Consider the following 27,134-nt stretch of genomic DNA (forward strand, 5'->3'; position numbering starts at 1 on the left):
GCCAGAGCTTACATAACACTCAGAGATAGCGGGCTAATATTTTTAGCCCAACGTGGTCACAGCTGAAAACCTTGTTGTCTGAGTCCACGGAGACTGGGTCTCACAGCTGCCACTCCCTGCAAGCGGCACTCAGCCCTGGGACCTTCGCCATGGCTTCCTGGCGTGGCTCTCAGGATGTCTGGTCCCAGGCATGCTTATGCAAGCGGCTCGGCGAGCCCATCCGCCTGGGATGTGTGGTGGGGGCAGGAACAGGTGTGCGGCCCTTGGCCCTCGGGCGAGCAGCGTCCTCACCATTTTCCCCACCCCCACCCGATCTCCCCCCCCCATCGCTTCCCATCCCTCTCTGTGCGGGCTGGGGGAGCGCCCCAGTGTCCTGCAGTGAAGACAGAGGAGCGGCATCGTTGTATCCTGCTCCCCGAATCCACAAGGTGACGTCAGCAGCAGATCTTAGTGGGCTAATGCCAGTAATGAATGGATACACCAGCGAACAGGAGGACGTGTAAATGCAGTTAAACCACTTTGAACACAAAGTAAAATCCCTGGGAGAACAAGTTTGTGGATTCGGGAGCCGAGCTGAGGGGTGTGTGCAGGGGAGACACGACTGTACCGCTGGACCGGGGGCATGTGTGCAAGGAGAGGAACCTGCCAGAAAGTTCCTGTCCTGGCCGTGGGAAGGTGTGCAGGGGCCCAGACCAGTAGGCGCGGTATTGGGGAAAAGGGAAAAACAACCACAAGTGGGTGCGAAGGAGAAATGGCAAGATTTGGAAGCGGACTGGAGAGGGAATGGGCGCCATGGGGGAAACCGAGCTGGTGGCTGTCAGCAGCGCAGGTGTGCAGGGGCTGGAGGAGCGGCGTTTTCAGCACGTGGTGGTTCTGGGAATATTTGGGTGGAAATGTCCACCAGGATGCGGAGGTGAGGTCCAGGGCCTGGACAGGGAGTCGGGACAGGTGAAGTGACGGAAGAAGTTGGGGCGGGGGCGAAATCGGGGAGTCTTCCCGGCAAGTGCGTGAGCTTGGCTCAGCCCTCCGAGAGCTGGGTCCTCGCAGCGGGGAGTAAACTCACCTTTGCCCCAGGCTTGGTGCACATCAGGCCCGGCCTTCCTGCCACCACGTGGTGAGTTAGTGGCCCTTGCAGGCGTCATGTGTTGGACACCCCCCTTTCCCACCCCAGATAGCTCCCACCAACTCTCTGCTGTGCCCCCATGGCTCTTCTCCCGGAATGCGGGTCTCTGCCTTCCCTGTGTGGCGGGGTCTCCTCGTCCTTCCCAGCTTCCCTCCATCCCCCCGGGGGGAGTGAATTGCAGCCTTTCAGCGACCCCACGGAGCCCACATGGGGCTGCTTATTCAGCCTTTCTAGCTCCAATAATGGGGCGCAGGGAGACCTGATGTGAGACTCCCAACTTGTACAGACCGCACCCGCGTGGGACAGTGCCTCTGTTCTCTTGGGGGGGCTGAAGAATGAGATCAGAGCCATTTGGCAGCTTTTCCTAGGAAAACCCAACGTTCTCCACTGCAGAGGGTGGCTTGGGGTTGGGGTGATCCGTATGTGACAGGTGAGCTCAGAGAAGTATGGGTCCCACATGGGGATGATGGTGATGGCCCCACGGTCTGTCAGCCCCACCATGCTGGCTGTGCTCGTGAGACGGGGCCGGCACTGGGGGATAGAGGGGCAAACCCAGCTCCGCTGTCCCCCCATGCCTTGTCCTATGTTTGACAAGACAGGTCAGACTTATGAGGCTGTGGAATATAGGTGAGGTTCAGTGAGGTGGAGTCCGGAGCCGACCACCAAGAAAGAATTCTTGAGACATCTTTGGTGCAAAATTGGTGGTTTATTGAAGCACGGGGACAGGACCCGTGGGCAGAAAGAGCTGCTGCCCCAGGTTGTGAGGGGTGGCTGATTACATACCATGGGGTTGGGGGAGGTAAGGAAAAAGGGAAGTCGAGAAAATACTTTCATATGTTAAAGAAGATTCATAGGAAACCGGAGGCCTTGCCAATGTCAAGTTAAGGTGGTTTTTCCCTCTAGCAATACATTAGCATTAAGATGGTTGGGAACTTCCTGGAGGCTGCAGATTATAAGGACATTGAATTGTATCTACATACCCTTCCGGAAGCTAGGTTATTGATAGAAATGCTTTGTTCTTGTAGACTGCTAAGACATTTGTAAACTGAGGGAGACTTAAGTCTTGCAGGATTGTGGTCTCTATAGGTTAACTATTTCTTTGTCCTTCAGGGCAGCCAGGAGTGCCTGAGAGATGTCACATACATCCCATTGGTGGGGGGGTGGGCATTGCAGGGTGTCAGTTTCTGCTTTGTCCTCAGCTTGCCTTCTGTTCCCTTATCAATGCTAGCCGGTGGGCGCCCAGGCCTGGCTGCTGGCACGCCACTGTGCGTGGCCCACCTGATGTAATCCCTGGAGGCAGGGCACTGTGCAGGCCAGTGGGGATGCCTGGCTGCTGGTCCTCCGCCCCGGGGTCGGGGGTAGGTCCTCAGGTCTTCCGCACCTTCGTGGCCGGGAGCCTGGAGAGCAGGAGGGCCTGTGAGCGAGCAGGAAGGGCCCCAGCGCTCCCGCGAGCCCGAGGAAAAATTGGAGGAGCTCCTCCCACTCGCAGGGGGCTGTCCAGCGACAGTCAGAGGCCCCGGGGAGCATGCCGCGTTCTTCAGCTTCTGCCCACCCCCGTCCAGCAGTGACCCATGTCCCTGCTTCGAAGGTTGAAGCTTCCACTGTAAATCAAGCCCCGAAGAAGGGAAAAGCAGATCGTGGGCCTGAAGTCCAACGTGGACCTGGACGGTGGAGGTGGGTGGTGTGGTCTTGCGAGGAGGGGCCATGGGGATGCCTGCTCCCGCTGGGTCACTGGGGCCCAGAGGCTGGATGCACCGGCGGTGGCCCAGGGCCACAGCCTCTGGACAGCTGGCCCTGTTAGCCGGATGCCAGGGCTCCTGGATTCCGCGTGGTCAACACGTTCATTCTTGAGCAGACTCGAGTCAGGAAGGTGCGGCTTGGTTGCAAAATGCGCTTCTTACACGCGCGCCTCCCATGTGTGTACTTTTAATGCGTGTCTCCCTGTGCATGGTCATCTGGGGCGGCTAACCCCCGTGACTAAAGGGAGGGATGAAGGAGCCCAAAGTCGTGTTCCGTACCCAGATGGGACAGTTTGAGGCAGTGTGTTTCCCACCCACGGAACCCTGGCTGGTGAGCAGAAGCCCGCATCCCTCACGCCAGCCGGCCCTGCCGCGACCCCGCGTCCTGGTCAGCCCAGCGTCTGTCATACTCGCTCAGTCTACCAAGTGCAGAGAGCACAGCACACCAGCTGAGAAGAGACAGTGCAGGGGGTGGGGGCGTGTGTTGGGGGTGGAGGAGGGTGATGACTCAGCAGGGAGAGGGCCTGGGAAGTCCCCTGGGTGGGGTCAGGGAGTGCGCTGTGGGCCTGGGGCTGCAGGGGTGTGGGGTGGGGGTGTGCTCTGGGCACGACTTCCCTTAGGAAGTGGCATTTGAAACAAGCCCGCAAGGCTGGCTGGAAAGATTTTTCTAGGAGCATGGAGGCATTTATGCGTCTGAATAACGTACTGTGCGCGTGCTCCTGTGTGGTGGGAAAGAGGGTACACTTCCTTCTCCATCCTGGGGTGTCTCTACTGGCCTGGGGACCAGATTTCTCCTTTACAGTTGCTGTGATCTCCATTACAACTTTGATTTCTGTTAAACACCCTGGGGAGTTTATGACAACTTGAAGCTCTTTTTACCATTAACCCCTGCGTGGCTGCGCCGGGGGCCATGAGCTCAGTCTTCCTGCTGGTTCCCCAGCTTCAGCCCCATGCCTGGTCTGGGCTGCCCTCTCTGTCCTCCATCGTCACTGCCATTCTTTCTCTCAGGCTCCCCCCAAGTCCACCCACATCAGGGGAAATGCTGTTTCTCTCTGCTCTCCCAGCCCACCTCCATTCAAATCAAATACGCATATTTGCTGTAGGCTTGTGAGTTTGTATAGGAGGGTACGGAGGGACCGGGAAGCCAGGAGCAGGGCAGTTACAGAACCGTGGAGACCCTCTGGGGGTGCCTCCTCCCACCTTCCATGACCACACAGGGGTGATTCCCAGAAGCAAGCACCCCGTTCCGGTAAGTAGGGTGCTGAGAGCCTGTGTCCGTTGGACTTGGGTAGGAAGCATGGCTCTGGGACCCCAATGAGGACAACAGAGCAGAGCTGGGCCATGGGGTCAGGGTGGCCTCGGAGTCACCAGCATAGTGGCGGCCTGTGGGGCAGGAGTGACTCTCCCTCGCACTGATGCAGGCCTGTGTCTCTGCTCCTCCTGCAGCTGGTGCTTCCGGAATACTCCATCCACAGCCTCTTCTGTATCATGTTCCTGTGCGCTCAGGAATGGCTCACCCTGGGCCTGAATGTCCCTCTACTCTTCTATCACTTCTGGAGGTGAGTCTGCCGGGGATTGCTGGCTTCCTCCTTTCTGCGTGGGCAGCTGGCCCTCCAGAGACACTGTCCCCCAAACAGACCGGCCGCCCCGTGCCTCCCTCTCTTCCCTGCCTCTTGGAGACCCGTTCTCCAGGGCTTTCTTTCCAAGCGGCTCCCAGATGCCGGCCCTTCTTACCAGCTCCTCCCCTCAGGGATCGGTGGTAAGAGCAGCTGCTGCGTGATTCATAGTCGTCCCCAAATGGAAATGGTCCAGATTGTTGTCAACCGAGGAGTGGGTAAAGGAAACGCCGTATGTCCTTGCAAGGGCGTTGTCATTTGGTAATAAAAGGCAATAGGTACTGACATGCGCTGTGACATGGATGAGCCTCGAAAACACGACAAGGGAAAGAAGCCAGTCACAAGAGCCCGTTATGTGAAAGGTCCAGAGTGGGCAACTCTGAAGAGAAGGGCAGTAGGTGGGTGGTTGCCAGGGACCGGGAGGGAGCGGTGAGGACAGCTAACGGGTACGGGGTCTTCTTCGGGTGTGACCGTGTTCTGAACTAGATACTATTGATAGTTGGACAACTCTTAGAACATGCTAGCAATCACCAGATTGTATACTTTTAAAAGGTGAATTTTCTGGTATGTGAATTATACCTTTTTTTTTTTTTTTTTGAGAAGAGCTTTATTTATTTATCCTAGAGAGGGAGAGTGGGGGGCAGAGGGAGAATTCCAAGCAGGCCTCACCCCCAGCACGGAGCCTGACCAGGGGCTCGATCTCACGTCCCTGAGATCATGACCTGAGCCAAAACCAAGATTGGGATGCTTACCCGACTGAGCTACCCAGGCGCCCCTGAATTGTATCTTAATAAAAAAGCACCTACCAGATGGGCTGGGTTTTCTGGGACAGTTCCAATTTTAAATATTCTATTCTCTGTCAAGACTTTGCATCCCATCATGTGGTTTGGGCTTTTTGTAAAATACGGTCACCTATGGACATGGGACGGAGGAAGGGGGAACCGAAGTAACGAAGGCAGTTGTGCAGGTGAAGGAGCCACCCTTTACCCCTTGCTCCCAGAGCTGCCATCCTGCAAACACCTCCTCATTGTCATTTTACCATAAAACGTAGCCTGCGTGTGTCACGTCTGGAGCACGCGCTCCTTCACCTAGCAAACACGGAAGACACGCCCCATGCCCGGCATTGTCGGGGATTCCAACGTGGATGAGAGATAGAATCTTTACCGACGGGGAGCACGCCTCTCGGTGGCAGAGGGAAGTCGATTCTTAGCAGATGGGGGAAATACAGGTAGACGTGTAGAGAAACAAACATTTAAGTGAGACCAGTAGAGGGATGCTGCAGGTCGGGAGGCTAGCACGGGCACAGGCTGGGAGGTAAGACAGCACTCGGTGTGTTGGGGAGTAGCCCTGGCTCGGCGTGGCTGGATGCGGGGTTCTCGGAGGGAGGTGAATGGACGTGGGCTTGACAGACAGTAGAGGGACTGAAGGGCGGAGGGTCTGAAACTCTGCTGGGGATGTTGGAATCAACGTATTCTGCAGGAAATGGAAGCTCTCAGAAGGTTTGGGGGAGAAAGTGGCATTGCCTGATCCGAGTTTTAGGAAAGCAGCCGTGCAGAGGATAGGTAGGAGGGTGAACTTGTGAATCTGGAATTAGGAGGTCACTGTGGAATCACAAGTGAAGAGAGAATGGAGCTTGACCCCCAGTGTGACTGCACAATGGAAGTTGGAAGGGACAGAGAGGGTCCGAGGAGGTGAACTTGGCCTTGGCCAGTGAGCAGGTGGGGGGGGGGCGGGGGCAGAGTTAGCCTAGAACCTGCTGGCTGGGAGGGGACGGTGCCACTGACAGAGGGCAGGAGGAGAGGAGAAAGTGCAGGTTTAGGGAGAAAGGAAAACGACTCAGTTACACAAGAAAGCCCTGTTTTTTAAATAAAGATTTAATATATTTATTTGGTACAGAGAGAGAGTAAGTGAGGGAGAGAGAGCACGCACCTGAGCAGGGGGGAGGGGCAGCCATCCCAGGATCCCCAGATCCTGACCTGAGCAGAAGGCAGACGCTTAACCGGCTGAGCCACCCAGGCACCCACCAGAGTCCTGTGTTGAGTGAGGGTAACCCACTCAAGTCTGAGCTTGGAGAGTAGTCAGGTGGGAACATGGTGGTGTTGGAATGTATTTCCTGCCCGCTCTGGAACTTTGTGGGTTTAGCTCACCCAGAGGCCACACAACCGGGTGAGCTGTGGTCCCTTCTCTGTTTCACATCTGGGGCGGCGGTGGGACCCAGCGGCTCCCAAGGTTAAAGCACCTCCCAGAGTCACTGAGCCAGGACATGGCAGGGCCCAGTGCAGCCCCGCCTTTGTATGGATCACAGTGCACGATATCCATGTGGTGGGTTTACAAGACCCTGACCAGTACCCTGCGGCTGAGGGACATGTGTCCGCCAGCATGGGGGCGGGGGGCAAGGCGGAGCCGATGTCCTCTTGCATGTGTGAGAGAGTGGCTGCGGGCTCCTCGACCTGGGGAGGGGACAGTCCTTGTCTGACTGTCTAGCCTACTTCTTCTGGCAATTCCTAAGTGCTCAGAAAATGAAAAGGAATGAGGAGAGGAGGGTCCTTTGAAAATCAGAGTGCTTGAACACAGTCTTCCTCGGGCTTCTGCTCCCGCCTCCGCCGGGCCCAGGCCAGGACGACAGGACATTGTCCTGCTGATTCCGCCCTCCTGCCCAGGCTCTGAGGCACCAATGGAAAGCAGCCGGGTACCTCCGTCCAGTCCCTGTTCCTGGCGGAGGATTGCACCCAGCACCCAGTCGTCTCAGTGCCCTGTGCAGTGGGCACTTCTGTCCCAATTTTATAGACGACAAAGCTGAGGCTCAGAGGGGTCAATGGCCAGCTGGAGGAAGATCAGTCTGGTGGCCAGTAGCCGCAGAGTCCTGGCTCTCTCCACTGAGCCGCTTGGCCACCTGGCCACCCCTTCCCGCATGGAATGAGGTTGCCTGGAACAAGGCCTCCCTAAAGGCCCAAGGGTTTGGAATCTCCCCCCGGGGAGGCAAGGAGTGTGGCCTGGAGAGCTTCGAGCTGGCAGGCATCACTGAACCCAGCTTGCGCTGTCCTCGTGGCACCCTGTGATGACAGATGCTGTCACTGTCCTCTGGGAGGTGAGGATGGGCTGGAGCACCAGGTCCCGTGTTCCTAATTACAAGGCGCTCTTCTGAGCCCGGGAGTCAACTGCTCAGGGCCCCTCTGCAGCCCGGCCTCTGGACTCCTTCACCAGAGTGACAGACAGCAGCCAGCAGAGGCCGTGCTGGGGGCCAGAGGTCAGCCCCGGGGTGGCCTACACCTCCCACCCAGCCTTCCCACCAGATCCCAGCCTGTGCTGGATGTTTCCTTGGAGATGAAGCTTGCTTCAGCCTCCCTCTGTCCCATGCCCTGTGCTTTTGCTTCCCTGGTCCCTCTGCTGCTCTCTTCCCTCCCTGGCCAATGCTCTTTGGCTGTTCTGGGCCCTTCTACCAAGAAGAAAAGTGTCTGAACCCCACCACACTCCCGTGGGAATGTGACATCCCTTGCCTAGTATTCTGGATTTGAAAAGAGGGTCCGTGTGGAGGACAGCATGAGACCCAGAGTCATTAATGATCAGGGTAGAATGTGGTCGGTGGTGATGCCACCCTGTGTGTTGCCACCCCTATTCTGGGCTAACACCCATAGGGGTGCCCACAGCCCTGGAGTAAGGAGGCTCTTCTTGGTGGCAGGTGATGTGGTTTCCTTCCGTCAGGGCAGCTCTGTCTGCGGGCACAGCCCCCGTGGTGCCGGGGGGTTTCCGTGTCTGGGAGCAGCACTCAGTGCCAGGCAGCGATATGGGCAGAAGCAGACCACTGCTTAGCAGAGATCCCTCAGACGTCCCTTCCGAGCCCCAGAGCCAAGGATGCTGTGTCCTCTGTCCCCACAGGTATTTCCACTGTCCGGCAGACAGCTCAGAGCTGGCCTACGACCCGCCGGCGGTCATGAACGCGGACACCTTGAGCTACTGTCAGAAGGAGGCCTGGTGTAAGCTGGCGTTCTATCTGCTGTCCTTCTTCTACTACCTTTACTGGTGAGTGTCTGTCCCTCCTGGCGCTCTGGGTCCTGCAGGAGGCCTTGTCTGCTGGCGGGAGCATCTGTAGGGCCGCACAGAGAAACACATTGTCCCCACACCTCGAGGGAGGTCATTGGTGACATGCAGCTGGTCACTACTTCCCCACAGGGCTCCCTCCCCTGCTCAGCCACTCGGGTCCCCTGTGGCCCCTATGGAAGCCCCATGTGGAAGCATCTGGGGAATAGAACAGAGACACTGGGGGGCGATCTCACGTCTCAGAGGGGCACATGGGGTCCTAGCGTACCCATGTTTGCGACTCTCCCGATGTTATGTAACACCATGCTAATAAGCTAAACCGTCCTAACTTTGTGATTGTTCAGCCCCCGCCCCCCATCTGCACCTCTGTGCAGAGCGGCCCTAGCGAACCAGATGGCTATAAGCAGACTGCCTTATGGCCGGGGCCCCGAGAGCGCCTTTTCTTAAAGTGTCTCCCTCCTGTTCCTCTTTGGGCTCATCTCGGGGCGCCTCACCTGCCACCTCGTCGCACGTGGCCACCTGCAGCTGGGCACAAAACCTGCTGGTGTCCCAGCACTGCTGCTGATGCTAGCCAGGCGAGGAAGAGGAGAGTGAGGTGTTAGCAAGGCCACCCCAAGCTTGGGGCGTGCTGGGGAGTGACTGCATTTATCCACATTTAAAAATAAGCCAAGCTTCGAGCCAAAAGCTTGGTATGGATCGCTCAGTCTGGGGGCTAAATGCCTTCATCGCCCACACTGGTAACAATCAGGAGACGGAATCCCAGACGTCCGATGTTTTCCCATGTCACAGTGAATAGTGCATCTCAAGTCTGACCCCAAACGCAGAGCTCTGCACTGCTGGCTGTCTCAGGAAAACTCTAGAAAAGTCTCATCAAAGTGTGGTCTTTGGGCTTTCAGCATCAGAAGCAGGGGGCGAGGTGGGTGTGCTTCTTAAAACTGTGGATTCCTGGGCCTGGATCTGCTGACTCAGGATTTTGGGGCTGGGCATTCCCCTCTGGGGGTGAGGCCTGCCCCCCACAACCCAGAGGTGCTGCTTGGGTCTGCCCCCTCGTGCTACCACGTCCCAGCCTGCAGAAGACTCAGAGCCCCTGGGTTTGTAACATACCTCTGGGATAACTCAGCCTTGGAGGGGATTCAGAGTTTTTCTACCACGTTCTCCTTGGTGTCAAGGGTTGGTCCAGGCTCAGGGTGACCCCTTCCCCCTCCTTCTCTATGGAGGGCCCTGGGACGTTGTCTGCTTCAACTTACAAGGAGTCTGGGGGTCTCTGAAGCATCTCTAGATATTTCCAAGGTGCCCAGCAGATCTGCCCAGTCAGATCTCTCTGACCCCGAATCAGAACTTTCTAGCAACTGAAGCTTGCTCAGGCTGGTTCCTGCCTTGGGAAACCTATAGAGGGTGGCCCTAGCCCTCCAGGCTCAAGGACTTGACACCGTGGGCTAACATGAGGTGCTGGAGTGAGCTCAGCCTCCTTCTCTCGGGGGCTGCAGACGCCCCCACTGCAGAATCATGAGCCTGTCCCCAGAGCCAGCTGTGCCGCCCTGGCTCCTGCCCTGTTAGCCTGGGAACCACTGTAGTCCAGATGGAGACGGAGGCAGGTCACACCTCCTCATTTCAGTTTTGTTGCTAGCGCCCGTTTGTTGTGAGAAAGAAGACCTGGGAAGTCAGTCAGCAAGGCTGCTCCCTGCCTGTGGGGTGGTGGGGTTGTGAGGGGGCCGGTGGGGGTACTAGGGTGCTGCAGGGGTGGGGGGGACGGCGGAGGAGGTGCGGGGGCTTGCGGGGGGGCGGGGTGAGGTGGGGGCACAAGGGTCTGTGTGGAGGCGAGGGATGCGGGGGCATGGGGAGTAGGGAGCGGGGTGCAGCGGGGGCAGCTCCTGCCCGTTGCCTGAGTGTGATCATCCTGTAAACGTCGTGTCCCAGACATTCCGTTTGGCTGTCTGTCCTTCCGTTCGGTCTGGCTCTGCCTTCATGTTGCGTTTGTTAATTACTTTGCTGCTAAAACAAAATTGGAAAAACTGCGCCTCCTGCCTCTCAGGGACCTTGGGTGGCAGCCAGGGCTCCCCCTTCTTTGTTGAATCTGGCGCCTTGGGGCTCTGCAGAGCTCCTCAAAGACCCCGTGTCTCCCGGCCCAGAATTCCCAGCCCCTTAGATCCAGGGCTTGTGGGGGAGCACAGAACCGTCAGCCCCGGCCACTCTGGTAGGGAGAGAGGGGGACCCATGCACGCAGACAGCTGGGTCCGAGCCGAGCACGGACTGAAGTGACAGCCGCTGGGACCCTGTCAAGGTGGGGTTCGCATTTCACAGGACCTTGCAGAGATTAAGAAATGTGTCTGAGGCCCTAGCTGAGACGCATTTGTCTGGCCCCAGAGCTGGGCTCTTCTTAGCATCGTGTGCTAACCTCTCCAGCAGGTGCCCTGTGGACCAGGAGATGCTTGCAGGTTCCTGTCTAACAGGAACTCGAACACTAGCAGGCTGGGCCAGTGTGGACTGTCTGCCCGCCCCAGAGAGCCATCTCCCCAGCCAGGAGGGTGAAGTAGCCCCACCCTCCTGCCCTTTGCTCTGGGTCCTAGCTGCGTCCTTCCTGTTTATTCCTCTCCCTCTATGATTCTCTTCTCTCGGGCCGACTTGATGGCAGACACCCCGTCTGTCTTATTGGCCTGTGTGTCTGCGGTGCCCTGGCCGGAGCGGCATACAGTAGGTGCTCATGAGCTCCTTGTTATTGCGGCAGCTTGGCTGTGTGCTCCCTCGAGGCAGGTGTCGGGCTGCACGCTCACTGTTGTCTCTCAGCACCGAGAATGGTGCCTGGCATGCAGGAGGTGCTCAATACATGCTGAGTGAGTGACTGAAAGTCTGAAAGTGAGTGGAGCGGGTAAAGGGCATCTGTGACCTCCCTCGGTATCATCACAGAGAGAGCTCTGGCTTTGGCTTTGGGATGCGGCTCCTTGCCTTGCCCTCCCTGGCTCTGTGACCTTGAGCGATCCTCTTCTCACGTGACCCCCGGCTCCCCCGAGGGCAGGGAGACCCTCCAGCTCCGGGCATCTTCCCAGCAGTGGGGTAGCATGTGGCATCGTAGAAGCATATGCAGCAGCTGATGGGAAGAGAACCCCCTGCACGCCCCCCCACCCCCGCCCGGGGACCTGACGTACAATTGCAGAAAGGAGAAACGGCTGCCGTAATAACCATGCGGATGAGGATAATAACCCATACTTGGAGCTATCACATCTTCTACCCAGGGGACACGGTACTCGCTCACAGCACAGCCTCAGTCCAATGCAGTGCAAAACAGTGGGGCCAGCGGGGGTGGGGGTGGGGTAGATTTTCTAGTGCCAGGACGAGAAAGAAGCCACGGGGTCCAGCTTGGGGAAGGACCCTTGGGTGAGGGTCAGTCTGAGTCCCTCCTGGGTTCCCGCTCACTCCTTCTCTTCCTTTTCTCTCTGCATTCAGCATGATCTACACGCTAGTGAGCTCTTAACTCACGCCGCGCACGTCCTCCGAGCCTGAGTTCACGGGTGCCGGGGCCAGACGGGGACGCGTGAGAGACACCTGCGGACTGTGGGCTTCTGCAGCAGCGGTGGGTCAAGGGGTCGCTGCCCAGCCTGCACTCGGGTTGCAATCCCTTCTGGGCCGTGGGACCTCTCCTGGGCAAGGATTGTGGCTTCCTGAGCGCACGCCCCTCTCTGACAGCTCCGTGCCATGCACACAGAGCCCTGGGACTGCGGGAGGGGCACTGGCAGGCTTCACGGGGCCTGCCCAGGAACGGAATGACCCAGGACCCAGGCCGAGTCTGGGGGACCCGCTGAGCCTTGGGGGTGTCGTGGGCTGCCTGAACCTCTCATGTTTCTTCTGACCCCTGGCCATGCCCCGTGCTTCTGTGGGACGGCCTGGAGGGCGCACAGATTTGCCTCTGGCTCTGACTGTCCCCAAGCCCGCAGGCTGTCTGTTTTCACACTGTGCCATGGGAGAGCCCGCTCCGCGACATGAGGAACGCAGCTCATGCTGTACGTCGGTCATGAATTATGTCCAAAGGCAAGGGGAGGTGGGAATCCAAGGGAAAAATGATTTTGTAAAACGTTCACAGGGGCAAAGTGTTAGTTCTTGGTCACCACGAACTGTACTCTTTGGCTGTCAATCCAAAACCATCACAGAATCCATGAACGCAGATTGATGGCTCCACGTTGTCACAGCCGCGCGCCCAGAAAATGCTGCGGTGCCCGCGCGCCCGGCGGCCAGGAAGTGACACAGCAGAGTCATAGGCCACTGCATCATTCCTTCTCTTTGCTCCACGCGGGGACATTCACTTGTTGAGAATTTTCCATTTGACATTCTCTCCTCTTTGGGTAGGAGTTGTTCTAGGAGGTTGTAAATAATGATAAGGCTGAGATGTTTTATGTTTAAATTGGGCACAATGATTTCCACCTTATTTCCCGAACTTGCTTTCCTTTCTTCTGTTTGACACGTACAGGCTATTTATACCTGTACCCGGCTCCCGTCGGAGGGCCGTGACTCAGGTTTATGAATGGTGTTTGTGTAACACGTCGTGCACTGTGTTTGAAATGCGGTGGCAGCTCGAGTGTCTCACCTTCCTGGCTGGTCTCGTTTAAACCCCGGTACAGGCTGCATTCGGCTCTGTGTGGTTGGCACAGGAGAAAAAAAGTTTCCAAAGGTGTTTTGCTTCTAAAAATTGTATAGAGAACAAAACTCAGACTTCTGCTCTGAGGCTGAACGTATAAAACTGGGGAATTTCGGTGGTATTTTGGGGAGCAGACTCCCCTTTGTCCATGCTGGGTAGCTGGGGCTGGCTGGCCTCGTCTCTGACCCCGTTCCTGAGAAGACCGGTTGCAAGAGCCCTTGACCCGCCATACTTCTCACCCTGGAGCTGTCTTGTTTGCTTTTGTACTTTGCCTCCTTCTAGAAAGATGTGAAGTGGCCCGTAATAGCAGACACAAATACACAGAGACCGTGAAAATGGAAGTAGGGAATTCAGACCCATAAAGGAGGACACCCTGACTTCCCGAGGTCCTGATTCCTGAGACTGAACCATGAACGTTGCCTTCTCTTCGCAGTGAATGGTAGCCCACATTCACCTAGGGCTTCACCTTCTACAGATTATTTTCACGTCCTATTTGACCTTCCTTGCTGTCCTATGAGGTCGATACTCTTCTTTTTCCCATTTTCTAAGGGAGGAAGCAGGGGCTCAGAGAGGGTAAGTGACTTACTGTAGTCACACAGCAGCCACAGGCCTGCCTTTACACCCAGGTCGTCTGACTTCAGAAACCCCATGTCCTTTCCATCACCCGAAAGACAGCAAAGTAGCTGAGGCTCCTGTGGCAGTTCAATTAGCATAAGCTTTTCGAGAAAAGGAAATTTAAAGACGTAAAGCTGTAGACAAAGTGCCTGGTTTTCTTTTCCTTCTGTGCCAGCCTCAGCCTTGCTTTATTGTGGCGGGTTCTTCCCCCAGGGGGTCCTCTGAAGGCTTCAAGAGCTGTATGAACATCCCAGTCCTTCCCTCCCGGAAGCTGTGACTGGGAACCAACTCCCCCGGTCTGCCGGGAGCTCGGGCCAGTTTTCAGGTCCCGCGAGAGCTAACCACGACGCCAGGGGCAAGAGCCGTGCTGGGTGCCCGGCTCAGGGCCACGACCTTGCCCAGTCACGGTCACGGCGACCCCACAAAGCAGGTGGGTGTTCTTATCCCCACATTACTGGCGAGGAAGCTCAGGAGGCTCAGGTGGGTGAGTCTGCCCCAGGGACCGAGCCAGACAGGGGCTCAGGGCCACGCCTGAGTGGCGGACGGTGACCACAGCTCTGAGTCAAGGTGTCAGATGTTACTCCAGACGATTCCCTCCTAGCAGCGCTGTGGGGTCGACATTATCCCCGTTTTATAGATGAGGACGTTCTGGGACCTCAGAGACCCTCAGCGAGGGAGGGGTGGGCAGAACTGGGGCCGGCATCGAAGCCCACGTTACATTGCCTGCTGGGATAGCTTCGCCCGTCATTGTCCCACAGAAACAACCACAGGCACGGAGGAGGGCGGAGCAGGGGACAGTGCCCTGGGTAAATCCCCAAGTGGCTGATGAATGGCTCTCCCTGCCTGGCACAGCTCTGGGCACCTGGGATAGAGGTTCTCGGGCACAGGCATCAGGGAAGGTGCCGTGGGGACCCGATTCCTGTTTCCTTGGAGAGGCAGAGGTGTAGGCGTGGCAGTGCCCAAAGGGGCAGAGTGGGACCTGGGGGGGTGGTGTCACTTACTCACTTTTCACGTCATTAAGGGAGGTGGATGATGACAGACACGGCAAGGACTTGTTAGATTAAATGAGGTCATATTTGCAAAGAACCGGGAAGAGTGCCTTGCATGTGGGAAGTCAGGTAAGAGGTCCCCCCTCTGTGGGAGGTGGGTCTCCGTCGCTGTCCTCACTGTGGCCTGTGCGCATCCAGGTCCAGGGCCTCTGGTGGGAGGAGGGGGATATCACCCGGACCAGCTGCCCTCCTGACCCCTCGTTCCAGCCGCAATATCCTGACCGCCCTTTCCAACGCCGTGCTCTCCAACCCGTGACAGCTGCCCTTTAACGCTGGCCCCGTGCAGGCCCCGTGCAGAGCACGTCATGCGCACGGTCTCACGTAACCCCCACGACAATATTGTTAAGTAGGAGCTGGTTCGTAGTTCCAACACTGAAGCTGGTGGAGGTTACGCGAGTGACAGTTACTAGTGACGCATGGAGCCTAGACTCCAACCCACGTGTTTGTCCCCAGGGCCTTGGGCACTTTGCAGTCCTGAAGGGTGATGCTGAACAGGGCTGGAGGAGGGAGAAGGGGACAGGCGCTGTCCCAGAAGCGTGGCCGGAGCACTTGCTGTCTCCACAGCCGGTAGCTCAGGGTACATGACCCGGCATTCGGGTGGGTCTGAGCTACAGGGTCTTGTGCAAGCTTCCCGATCTTTCTGAAATTGAGCTTTCCCGTCTGTAAGGTGGGGCAAGAATACCTCCCTTGCTAGTGTGGTTGTGATCACCAAAGTGAGTGATGTGCTTGCGGCTTGTGCACAGGGCTCAGCACACCTTGGTCCTCAGCGCTCAGCTCCCTTCCTGCCCTCACAGACTTGAAAGGAGCCTTCCTGGAATAGAACCTTAGCTGCCTTCCTTTCCGTCCTATGGCCCAGTCCCTGGCATGTGACCTGGGGAGCAGAGCTCCGCCCCCTCAGGATCTCCCGTTGCTTGGCAATTGCACCGATGTTGAATGAAGTTATCGCTGCTGAGACGGTTTTGTTCTCCCATGAGAGATGAGTCGAGCCAGCAGGTGCTTTGACAACTACACAGACCCCTTTCCAAACCCTTCCCATTCTCAGACTGGGGCTACTCCTTCCCAAACTGCATGCTGGTGAGAGCCGTCCAGATCTCAGGGCGACCGCCTGGGCTGCAAGGCTTAGGCAGAGGGCTTCAGCCGCTGCAGTTACTGGGCCATGCCCTGGGTTGGGTTTTGGCTGCCCCCACGCCCAGGAGCTGGGCAGGATAGCAGGCCGCAGTGCAGGGCTTCCCAGGCTTTGTCCCACATCACCACGACCATTTCTGCTCCTGTTCATCTCTGCCCGGATAGCTCTGGGTGCCCCAGAGTGTCTTCCTGTGCTAAACTTGACCTCTTGGACCCTGTGCGATGCCCACACACTCTTCCTTCCCAGCTGGCAGAGTGCTAGGCTGTGGGAGCCACTTCTTACATTTCTTAGGGATCTTGCTCTGAACATGGCCCTTATGGAAACTGCTTATGTAAGCTCACAATGAAATAAATCGTATTCAAAACAAAGGTAATGTATAGTCAAAACACACCACCTCCTAGTTATTTCACGACATTTTGCTATTCTCTGTGCTCTTAAGGTTCTGTCTGCTGTGCGTCCGGAGGATTGCAATGTAAGCACGTGCTTCTGCGTGTTCCATGGGGTGCCGCTGGCAGCTTGAAATTGGCTGCGGTGGGAGCGTTTGCATCTGCAGCAGGTTGCGTGTCCTCCTCTCCCTCACACGCCACCCCCAGAGCTCATTGCTGGACGTTCACTAGTCCCCGGGGTTCATGTCCACCCAACCACGGTATGGCTACGCTATAGGAGCCAGCAACCACGCGGCACTGGTGGCCAGCCCCGCTGAGGGTGTGTGCACCAGAGCCCGGTGTCCAGGGCCTTTTGGGGCCTGACCTGCCACCCACCCCAGCAGTGACACCAGTGGCTCTCATTTATGTGCTTTTGTTTCCTAGAGATGATAGGACAGTAGACTTTTCAATTGTAAGTCTTGAGGCCCTGGATGTGATATAAGGAACACTGCCAAGTGTGAACGTCCTTCTGTACTTGGGCCCCAGGGCCCTTGAATTACCTTGGGGGCCGCCATCTCTCCTGTAGGGTGGGTCCCGTCCCAGGGATCGTCCATGTCCTCGAGCCCCTAGACCCCTGCTTCCTGTGTGAATGCTGGGGTGATACTGACCACACTCTGCACGTTATCTGCCCCATAGGGGGCTGATGAGGGTCCGGGGCGTCTTTGGGTGCCTGCCGCTGGGCTTTGCACAGAGAGTACACTCGGGAACCACAGCTCTTCTGTGCTCGGCTCTGCAGGCTGCTGAGTGTGGCGTCTGCTCCCAGCCAGCCGTGCGGCTGCAGTTCCTGCACGCACCCCTCCTCCAGGCAGGCCACTCTCCTCCTGGACCAGGTACTCAGGGGCAAACATGCACCTGATGGTGGAGAGATGCACCTGCAAAAAAGAGACTGTTCGGCTCCCGGAGGGTGATGGGAAGCCAGCAGAGAGACTTACAGGCCACCACAGTGTTTTTGTCCCAACGTAGCGACCGGGTTCTGAGCATCAGACCTTGACCCTTTCAGAGATGCTTGGTACCTTGGAGAAACGGCATCACCTTTCCACTAGGACTACAGCTCTGAGATTTCAGAGCAGGGGACTGGGGGAAACGAGAGCTGGTTAAATACCAGCCCCTCCATTAAGTTGTAATGAGACGCATCCACCAGGCCCCCATGCCGGGGACGGTCTGTTTTGACTGCAGCAATGAAAACAGCAGGTCAGAGCTAGGGGCTCTCAGGGGAATGTTGCTGGTCAGTGGCATCATGGCACAGGTCTTGTGATTCTGTACTGATTTTCCCATAGCTCTGCGGGGAATAAGTGTGGTGTTGAGGTGGCGTTCTGGGCTCCATGGGCTGCAGAGAGCCCTCTGCGTGGAGGGGTGTTGGGTGGAAACAGAGATTTGTGGTCAAGCACCCATGGCCCTGCGGGGCTAAACACACCCGCAGACTTTCCCCAACCCACCTGTGCAGGAAAATCTGGTCCTGGCATCAAGGGGGAGGCTGGTCTGCAGGGCACTCACTGTGAAATGCACCCCTGGGGACTCCGAGGGAGGAGTGGGGCACAGCCCTCCAGTTGAGGGTGGCCTGAGACATGAGCATGTATTGGGGCGGGAGGGGTCCACACAGGGAACTAAGGATGGGGAATGAGTGTGAAAAGGTAGGGCTTGTCCCAAATTGGAGAATGGCACTAATGAGAATTGATCCACATAATTCAAGTGCAGAAAAAGGTAGCAAGGGCTGGATTCAGGATCCCATGGATTATAAGCTCTACGAGGATAGGCTTTCATCAGGTAGCTCTGAAGTTGGACTTAGCTCTTATTAGGCCGCCGCAAATATATGTTGAATGAAATGTTGGATCCCTTCTGGAATCAGCAGGAAGCAGAGAGAGCCGTTCCAGTTGGTAGGAACCAATGTCCTGGGAGGAACATGGAGGCTTCGTGCAGCCGCGTCCCAGACACCCCTTGTTGGGCTCAGTAGCAGTGAAGTAGGTGCAGGCGCAGCTGGGGCGTCTGCAGTGTCCCCCGCTGCAAAGACCTCTCTGGGCTCACTCTTCTCGGAATCAGTAAAACACAACCCCTAGACTCACGGGAGCAGATGGTGGCTCTCCAGTCATGGAGTGACCAACCCGAGACGCCACCACCTTCCGTGCTCGTAACAGCTTAGAAAACCTTGAGGGAAAAAAGAGCCAGGCCTCTGGTTGCTGCTCCCTGGCCCATGGAAACAGCTGCAGTCCAGCCCTTGAGTGGCACTCCTGGCAGACAGGGGCCTGGTGGCCCCCCTCCCCACAGGCCCTGGGGGTTCTCCCAGCTGGGGCTGCAGAGGGGAGGGCGAGTGTGGAAATAGTGGGTGGACGGTGAGAATGACTTAAGCCCCAATCACTTCTGTAACATGGCCCTCTGTGCAGGCCCAGCTTGGGGGTTGGTGGGCTTGGTCCCAAGGAGATCAGGGGTGTGGGCAGGGTTGAACCTGGTAATGCAGATTTTGGGTTTGGTTCTGATGGCCTGTGAGTCCAGGTGGTTCCAGCTGTGGTTGTAACAGGGAGGCTGACTCCATGTTCCATGTGTGTTTGCTGACAGCTTCTGGGCCTCCTAGGCCCCTCCTCCTCTTCCCCATATCTGGGCCGGCTGAGGAGAGGGTCTGCATGCTCCCTCCCTTGGCACCAAGGGGGAGTTCCAACCGCACAAAACCCGGCCTGTGTGTGGTACCCCTCACCCTAGTCCCACCCTGATCACGACAAAAGCCAGACCCCTCCTCACTCTCCAGCCATGCTGCTGGGAGCCTGCCCTGCTCCGCTAAGAGACTCATCATTGTCAGTAATAAACTCTTCCTTCCTCTTGGTCCACGTGTGGCACCATCAGGCTCAATGTGCAAGTCAGACTTTGAGTGGGGGGTTGGTCCAACCCCTACACCAGGGCAAGCAAACACAAGGTTACTGGTAGACCCTGGATGCACGAGGAGCTTTTTTCTGGCTCATGTCATGGTCCAAGGGAGAAGCTTCTGGTCTGGTGGCCTCCTGTGAACTCACTGGAGGCTGGGAGCCCCACCTATTTGAGGCCTTTAGGATTGTCTGTACTGTCAACACGGCGGGGGGGGGGGGAGCAGGAAGGGTCAGGTGCATGCTGCTCCTCGGAGGCCCAGAGCTCAGGTGTGCAGCTACGCCCACCCACACAGAAAATGCTCCCTGCTGCTGGGCGGGAAGCACCCGGCAGCACCTCCCATGGGGGTGCAGACTATCAGTTGGTCATCGAGGGGGTGTTAGGTAGTGGGGTGGAGTCTGAGGAGGAAGTTCTGGGCTAGGACTGTACATTTATAAATAGCCTTGTGGGTGATGAGAGGGGAAGAGAAAAGAAAAGGAAGAGATAATAATTTTACTCATAATATCCTTTCTGGCTGGTTTTCATCCTTGAGGCTTGCCTTCTACAATCTCACCAGTGGCAGTGGGTGTTGGTGGGGGGCAGGAGAAAGCGGGTGGGAAGATGTGGGGTCCCTTCCCTGTGAGTCAGAGTCAGCTGCTTATGCATAGTCACACACACACACACACGCGCGCGCGCGCGCGCGCACACACACACACCTCCCGCACACAGGTACACACGCACACACTTTTTCTTACGATTGGCCCCTCCAGTCTCCTGCCCTTCTAAGCCTCCTATGAGAAGGAAAAGGAAGTAGCAGGAGAACAGGAGGGGAGGGAGGGCAGAGGGCAGAGGAGAGAGGAAGTTGGTTGGCTATTTTAAGGACACGAAAGTCTTATAAGTCATTACAGTCTCCTTGCCAGTTCATTTCCTTTAGAATGAAGTTGAAAGGTAATCTGATAGGTTTCATTATCTCTGGAAATAATTCATAAGTTCAGATGAACTCAGAACCATGACATAGTGTGTAGGAGGATTTCAAGGTCTGGCAAGGTGATAATTACAGGACCACACTGGAGCTGACAGCTGGTATTGCAATGATCTCCTTTTATTGAGGTTCTCTGTGGGATTAGAAAAAAAACCCCAGTAAACTGAGTTAAGTTTAGGGCCGCTGCTGCTCCAGCATAGACCCCCCAGAGTGTGTGGTGTGTGTGCTCATGGCAGAGCCTTTGTGGCTAATGCAGGGCTTTGTAGGCAGAGGACTCTCATGATGAGAGCAGCTCAGATGTGTGCAGAAGAATGGCAGGTTCAGGTGCAGAATCCTGGAGAAGCCCGAGAAAGAATCAGAACTCAGTTATCAGCACAAGCCCACTCGTTTGTGAGAGCTACTGCTCTGCTCAGGCTGGACGTGTACCACTGTGTCCTTCCATTCTGCATCTCTCTGGTAAAGATAGAGCATGAATGTTTGTCTGGTGGACCAGGAGGAAAGGTGATGCCTTCTAGAAGCAGTAAGCATGGTTTTGTGGTAAGTATGCTTAAGTTGGCAGAGTATCTTCCACAGCCTTGAAATACGTGTAAGCTTATGAAATATACTCATAAGTCTCAGGATAACCACATAGTGAGTGCAGACATGGAGTGCATGTATTAGAAGATTAGTACTTGAAAGTTCAATCATCTATTTATTCATTTGTATAGTATTTATTCACCCACTTACTCATTTATTCCATAAAGATTTATAAAATCTCTGTCATGTGTAACATTGAGTGTACAAAAATGAGTAAGATGAAACTGCAGCTCTCAGCCTTCAGGGAGCTGACACCTGTCTACTACTCTGTCTCCATCCACCCATCCTCCAACCATCCTCCATCCATCCACCCATCCTCCATCCATCCTCCATCCATCCACCCATTCATCCATCCATCCTCCATCCATCCACCCATTCATCCATCCACCCACACATCCATCCGCCCACCCACCCATCCTCCATACATCCATCCACCCATCCTCCACCCACCCATCCACCCATCCTCTATCCACCCATCCTCCATCCATCCACCCACCCATTTTTCCATCCATCCATCCATCCTTCCATCCTTCCATCCACCCATTCACCCATCCTCCCTCCATTCTCCATCCCCCCATCCATCCCCCCATTCCCCATCCGTCCGTCCATCCATCCATCCATCCATCCATCCATCCATCCATCCACCCATCCACGCATCCATTGATCCATCCATCCCTGTATTCCCCCATCCATCCATCCCCTCATCCATCCCCCCATCCATCCATCCATCCACTCACCCATCCATCCATTCATCCATCCCTCTTCCATTCATCCATCCACCCATCCATCCCTCTTCCATTCAACCATCCACCCATCCATCCCTCTTCCATTCATCCATCCACCCACCCATCCATCCATCCATTCATCCATCCACCCATCTATCCCTCTTCCATTCATCCATCCGCACATCCATCCATCCACACATCCATCCATCCTCCATCCATTCACCCATTTATCCATCCTCCATCCACCCACCCACCCATCTTTCCATCCATCCATCCACCCATCCATCTTCCATCCATTCATCTTCCATCCACCCACCCACCTTTCCATCCATCCACCCATCCATCTTCCATTGATTCTCCATCCACCCACCCATCCATCCACCCATCCATCCATCCCCCATCTATCTATCCATGCATCCATCCATCCATCCATCCATCCATCCATTGATCCATCCACCCGTCCATCAATCCATCCATCCCTGTATTCCCCCATCCACCCATCCCCTTATCCATCGATCCATCCCCCCATCCCCCATCCATCCTCCATCCATCCATCCATCCATCCATCCATCCATCCATCCATCCACTCATCCATCCCTTTTCCATCCATCCATCCATCCCTCTTCCATTCATCCATCCACACATCCATCCATCCTCCATCCATCCATCCCATCCATCATCCATCCATGGTACCTTGGGTCTTCAGCAGCTCTCAGAGATTCAACTGTGTTTCAACCCCCCAATATTACAGCTCCATAAAACTCTGAAAGCCCTCCTATAGTTTCTCTGTGTTCCCAATCTTTCCTCCTCCTCTCTGCCACTGTGCCTGAACAGTCCATACTCCAATGCATTGGTGTGAACACAGAGGCTTGTGCCATCATGGTTTTTGCCTCTCTAATTCATATGTATCACTTATTGTGTGGGTTTAGTAATTTTACATAAGATGAGGGGGAGCGAGGGGAAGAGCTATAGCATGGAGCCTTTGTCCTTCATCCCCTCCTCTCCCTTCCTCTCACTCTTCTTGTGTTTCCTCTGATGATACACAAATAAATGTGACTTGCAACTCTCTGGGCCCAACACCCACACCCACAAACACCCACACACCCACACACACACTCTACAGTCTCATATTGAATAAATCATGTCCTGGAGGCTCAATTTTTACCCCAAGTTAGTTGGTAAAAAAGAGTTTGCTGAAGAAACGTTCCCAAAAGGAATTCTAGAAAGAAAAAGGATTCTTTCCCCCTCTACTGTGTATTATTTATCTAAGTATATTCTATCTTAAAACCCCAATCTTAAGGCATGGCCTGGATAGATGAAGGTGGGATGGGAAATGACAGACAGGTAGGTGAGTCATATGCCCTAAAACCAGGGTCAGCTTCTATATACCTCGGAAAAAGAGCATGAGAAACTTCAACTACTACATTTTTACTTGCATTTCTACTTCTTAAGCTAACACTCTTAAAGTAAGGATCATGCGCTGCAAGTCCGAACATGCATTCGATCCGGTTTAAGCAAAAAGGCATGTATGAGTCATCTCCTGCTGCATAACAAATCAGCCCCAAACTTAGCAGCATTCCACAGCAAACGTCCATTTTCTGAGGGCCAGGAATCTGGGGGTGGCTTAGCTGGGTCCTTCCAGCTTTGGTCTCTCTTGAAGTTGTGTGGGTGTTGGCTGGGCTGAGGTCACCAGAAGACTTGAGTGCTTCTGGGTGGAGGCTCTGGCTCTCAGCTCCTCACAACATGGGCCTCCCCTCACAGCATGGACATGCTTCCTCCAGACGACCCAGGGGAGAGGGTAAAGGCCCTTGTATTTCGGGTCCTGGCTCAGTGGTGGAGGGACTGCACATGGGCATGGCGGGGAGGCCATCTGGGAGGCTGGCTACAGCAGGCATGGACTTAAGGGCACTGAATTCAACCTTATGAGCATCCGAGGACCAAGAAACCAGTGGAGCTGAGCTGGGAAGGCAGGAGCTGTGATCTCTGTCAGTGACCACGATGGATGGGCAGGGTTCACACTTCCTGAGCAGCTAGCTTATGTCCTGTGTTGAGTGCTTTGCAGAAGCGATCACATTTAATTCCAAGTCACATGCCTACTTCACAAATGAAGGGACAGAACAAGTGCTGTTGAAGGTTATCTGGCTGGACTTTCTTTATGTGGCACGTCACTGGTCCCTGTGTTAGGTTTTTGTGTTCTAGTTCAGGGGCTGGTGCTTTGAGGCCGTGGAAACAGCATCCTAAACTAGGGGGGTACTTAAGCACGGCAGGCAAATTGATCAGCATGTCTGCCGGAGGAAGCGATCACTGTGTCAAGCTGAAGACTTTGCCCTAGTGCCACGTTTAGTAAACCGAAGTCCGCGTGTGCGGACAGCAGCTAAGAGCACTGAAGGTCCCGTGGAAGATTTTCTCTCGGATACCAGCATCTCAATGTATGCAGCTGTCCTTCATGTTGAATTCCCCGACCTGTGGCTTGCCTTTCCATGACTGAAGGAGTGGTGGGTGGGGGGTAGTTTGGAAGGTGACTCAGTATGAGTCCCAGAGGAAGGGCCTTTCAAACATACGCCCAGCTCCTTTTGCCAATGAGGGAGAGAGGATAGGAGCCAGAATTCCCCTGTAAAAAGTCGAGAAATCACTTAAATACCAAGCACTTCATCCCACTCTTTTATATTTTTGTCACATTCCATCTTTTTATATTGTTTTTCTGTTTCTGGCACATTCGTATTCACCAGGCTGGCAAATACGGGGAGTGGATAAACAGGATCCAGGGGAGTGCTCACTCACTCATTCAACAAACCCCGTTGAGCTTTGGCATGCGGGATGTCATGCTGGGTGGTGGCCTATGCAGAATTCATTCATCATCCTCTGACTGCAGTTATTGAGTGCTTTTTAGCTCCCTGGCATCCTGACAGATGCTGTGAAGGTTAAAAAAAAAAGAGAGAGAGAGAGAGAAAAGGAAAGCCGGATAGATGAGTCAAGCTTCTCCTTCCTAAAAGATCTTGAAATACCCCTGGAAAATAAAATTGACACTAAACAATCAAGAAACATAACAAGACAGTCATTCCCTGACACCCCCCCAAAATAATGGGACTTTATTATTATGGATTCTTCTGTGTTCTACATAGTCATAGAAGCTCCTCTCGTGACAAAATGTAGAAATGATCCCTGAAGGTTAGTCTAAAGACACTAATGAAGTGCCTATCTTTGTGGGAGCACCAGGCATACATACAAGGGGCTGATGAGGGGTTTAGAGTCTGGGGAGCCTTCTCAGGGGAGGTGTCGGGAGCGGGGCTCTGCCGGCAACAGGTGCATTTGCAGGGGGCTGATTCCAAGAGCCTGGGGAAGTCGGGTAAGTAAGGAGAGGGTGCTCTGGGCCAAGTCCCACCACTCTGACCTGGTTTCACCCTGAGTCCAACACTGCTGCATCACACATCACCTCCCACGCCCCTGAGAAAGTCCGGAGCTGAGTTGGATGCTGTGATGAGTTTTGGGCTAGGCCAGGTTGGACCCTCCTGGGCCCTGACCCTCCAGCCCACCCCCCTGAGGATTCTAAAGACGAAGATTTGCCCCTGAGAAGGGCACGAGGACTGGAGCCTTCAGTCCTTCTGGCTGCAAACCCTGGGGCCGGGGTCATCGCGGAGATGACCGGAGGTCATGGCATGAGCCCACAGCCTGTGGGACTGTGATTATTCAGTCTGCAGAAAACTGAAGGAAGAAATAAAATGATCTCTAAGTACATCAAAGGTCTTCCATGGTGAGAGGCTGGTGATGTTGATTCGTCTGAGGCATTTGAAGAAACCAGAAGGGTTATGATGACATCAGCAGGTTTGGGGTCAGCACTCTGGGCTGCTGCCCACCCTGACGTGGCCAATATCTCTGTGCAGGCACCACCTGTGAGGAGACCCGGATTCTCCGAAGGTGGCCTCGGCTTTTGGTGCTGATGCTGGGAGGGCCCTGGGCAAACCAGGGACAAGAGTCCCTCCTCTGGGTCACCGTGGTTAGGGGCGGTGGCCTCCAAGATGACCCAATGGCCCTTAGTCCCCAGGTGAGTTGAGCGGCAAGGGAGTCTACCCGAGATCACATGGTCTATCAAAGGGACCCAGTCATGGCTGGATCCCACTGAGCAACGTACCAGGCCTGGTTACGGGACAAGGGCGTGTGACAGTCATCAGTCAGGGAGCCTCCCCCTTCCCCCCAACCCTTCCTTGAGCTCATGCGAGCAAACTCATTCACCAAGACGTGTCAGGTACAATCTCTGACAGTTAACAAGACTGACTTTCTGAGCTTTTTAAAGGGCCAGATCTCTCTAGAATAATTTTATCTCAATCAGGAATGATTTTTAAAAATGGAACGGTTTCAGGGCGCCCAGGTGGCATAGTCGGGTAAGCGTCTGACTCTTGGTTTCGGTTCAGGTGGTGATCTCGGGGTTGTGGGATCGAGACCTGTGTCAGGTTCCGTGTTCAGCGGGGAGTCTGCTTGAGATTCTTTCTCTCCCTCTGTCCCTCCCCCTGCTCTCTCGCTCTCTCAAATAAATAAATCTTTTAAAAAAATGGAATGGTTTCATTACATGTAAGCATTTCTACACGCTTGGCACCGTGCTAGGGACTTCACTGGGATTATTTTGTGAAACCCTCACTGTAATCTTACAGGCAAGGTGCCATTACCTTCCCCATCTTATTAGCAGGTGTGGAAACGGGTCAGGGAAAGGAGGTTGCACGGCGGCCAGCTGGGGATCCACCTACAGAGTCTGGCTGGCTCCGGAGCCCATGAGCCAAACTTGGACTGAAATGAGTTTTATCCTGTTGTCCAGAAGACAGCACCATTCCTGGCCGGGAGGAGGAATCAAATTACCAGGAACACTTACATTTAGCTAATTTCATCAGCAGCTATCAAAATAGCTAAAAGTAATTTCTGTTGGTGGTGACGTTGGTTCTGTTTCACAGGGAAGGACACGGTGGTGCCTCTGTAATCCTGCTTACGGGGCCGTTGCTCTGGCCTCAGATGATGTAAGGAGCAAAATGTGGGCTGTTGAGGGGGAAGGGAGTGATTCGGGGGGGTCCGCTGCTCCGTGCTTCTGGTGACTCCTGGTGACTCCGGCTTCCCAGACGGCATCCAGGTTGCCTCCTATCTGACAATGCACTGCGGATGAGGCCTCACCAACAACAGACATTACTTCTCACGGATCTGGGGGCTGGAAGTCCGGGATCAGGGTGTCGGCAGTGCGCGGAGCCCTGGGAGGGCCCGTTCTGGGGCCACAGTCCGTCGATTCCTTGTCGTGTCCTCCTGCGGAGGAGAGCAGGGAAAAGTGAGCAGCGGCTTCTCTCATGCCTCCTGAGAGGGCACTAAGCCTGTCCCGAGGGCCCGCCCTCGCGACCACCGCCCTGGGGCTCCTCCTACCGCCAGCCACACTGGGGGGTGGTTTCAGCGTATGAATCGGGGGAGTGGGGGGGGACACACATCCAGTCCCTAGCACATCCCGATTGCTAACCCCTAACGACTAGATCGCCTACAACGAACTGGATTGGAAGCACATGGGCTGTGCTTAAAAAAACCAAAAACAACCTTGTCCCCCATGAGCGTCAGGAAATTCTTGGCCTGATCCTTGCCTGGAAGGTGGTCTGCCGTGAGCTGCTTATGAAGGATGAACCCAGAGGTTAATTTCCCAAT

At 55.3% G+C, this 27,134-nt stretch overlaps 1 protein-coding gene across 5 annotated transcripts in view; it reads left to right on the forward strand.

The window, feature by feature from the left end:
- The window catches only part of CNIH3 (cornichon family AMPA receptor auxiliary protein 3), a 338,644-nt gene that overhangs the window by 209,269 nt on the left and 102,241 nt on the right, over nucleotides 1-27,134 (forward strand). For 2 of the 5 annotated variants that reach the window (XR_006779551.2, XR_015723193.1), the window contains exons 8-9: nucleotides 4,309-4,421; nucleotides 8,355-8,381. Coding sequence is in view for 1 of the 5 variants with exons in the window: in XM_045796896.2 (XP_045652852.1) it covers nucleotides 4,309-4,421; nucleotides 8,355-8,498; nucleotides 11,958-11,985 (285 nt within the window). In the remaining 4 variants the exon portion in view is untranslated. Of the gene's footprint in view, nucleotides 1-4,308; nucleotides 4,422-8,354; nucleotides 8,499-11,957; nucleotides 12,943-27,134 lie in introns of those variants that run through there. The other 3 variants (XM_045796896.2, XR_015723191.1, XR_015723192.1) reach the window with 3 other exon arrangements.

This window comes from Ursus americanus, chromosome 2, assembly GCF_024610735.1.
Source record: "Ursus americanus isolate L20-20 chromosome 2, mUrsAme1.1.p, whole genome shotgun sequence".
Classification (NCBI taxonomy): Eukaryota; Metazoa; Chordata; class Mammalia; order Carnivora; family Ursidae; genus Ursus; species Ursus americanus.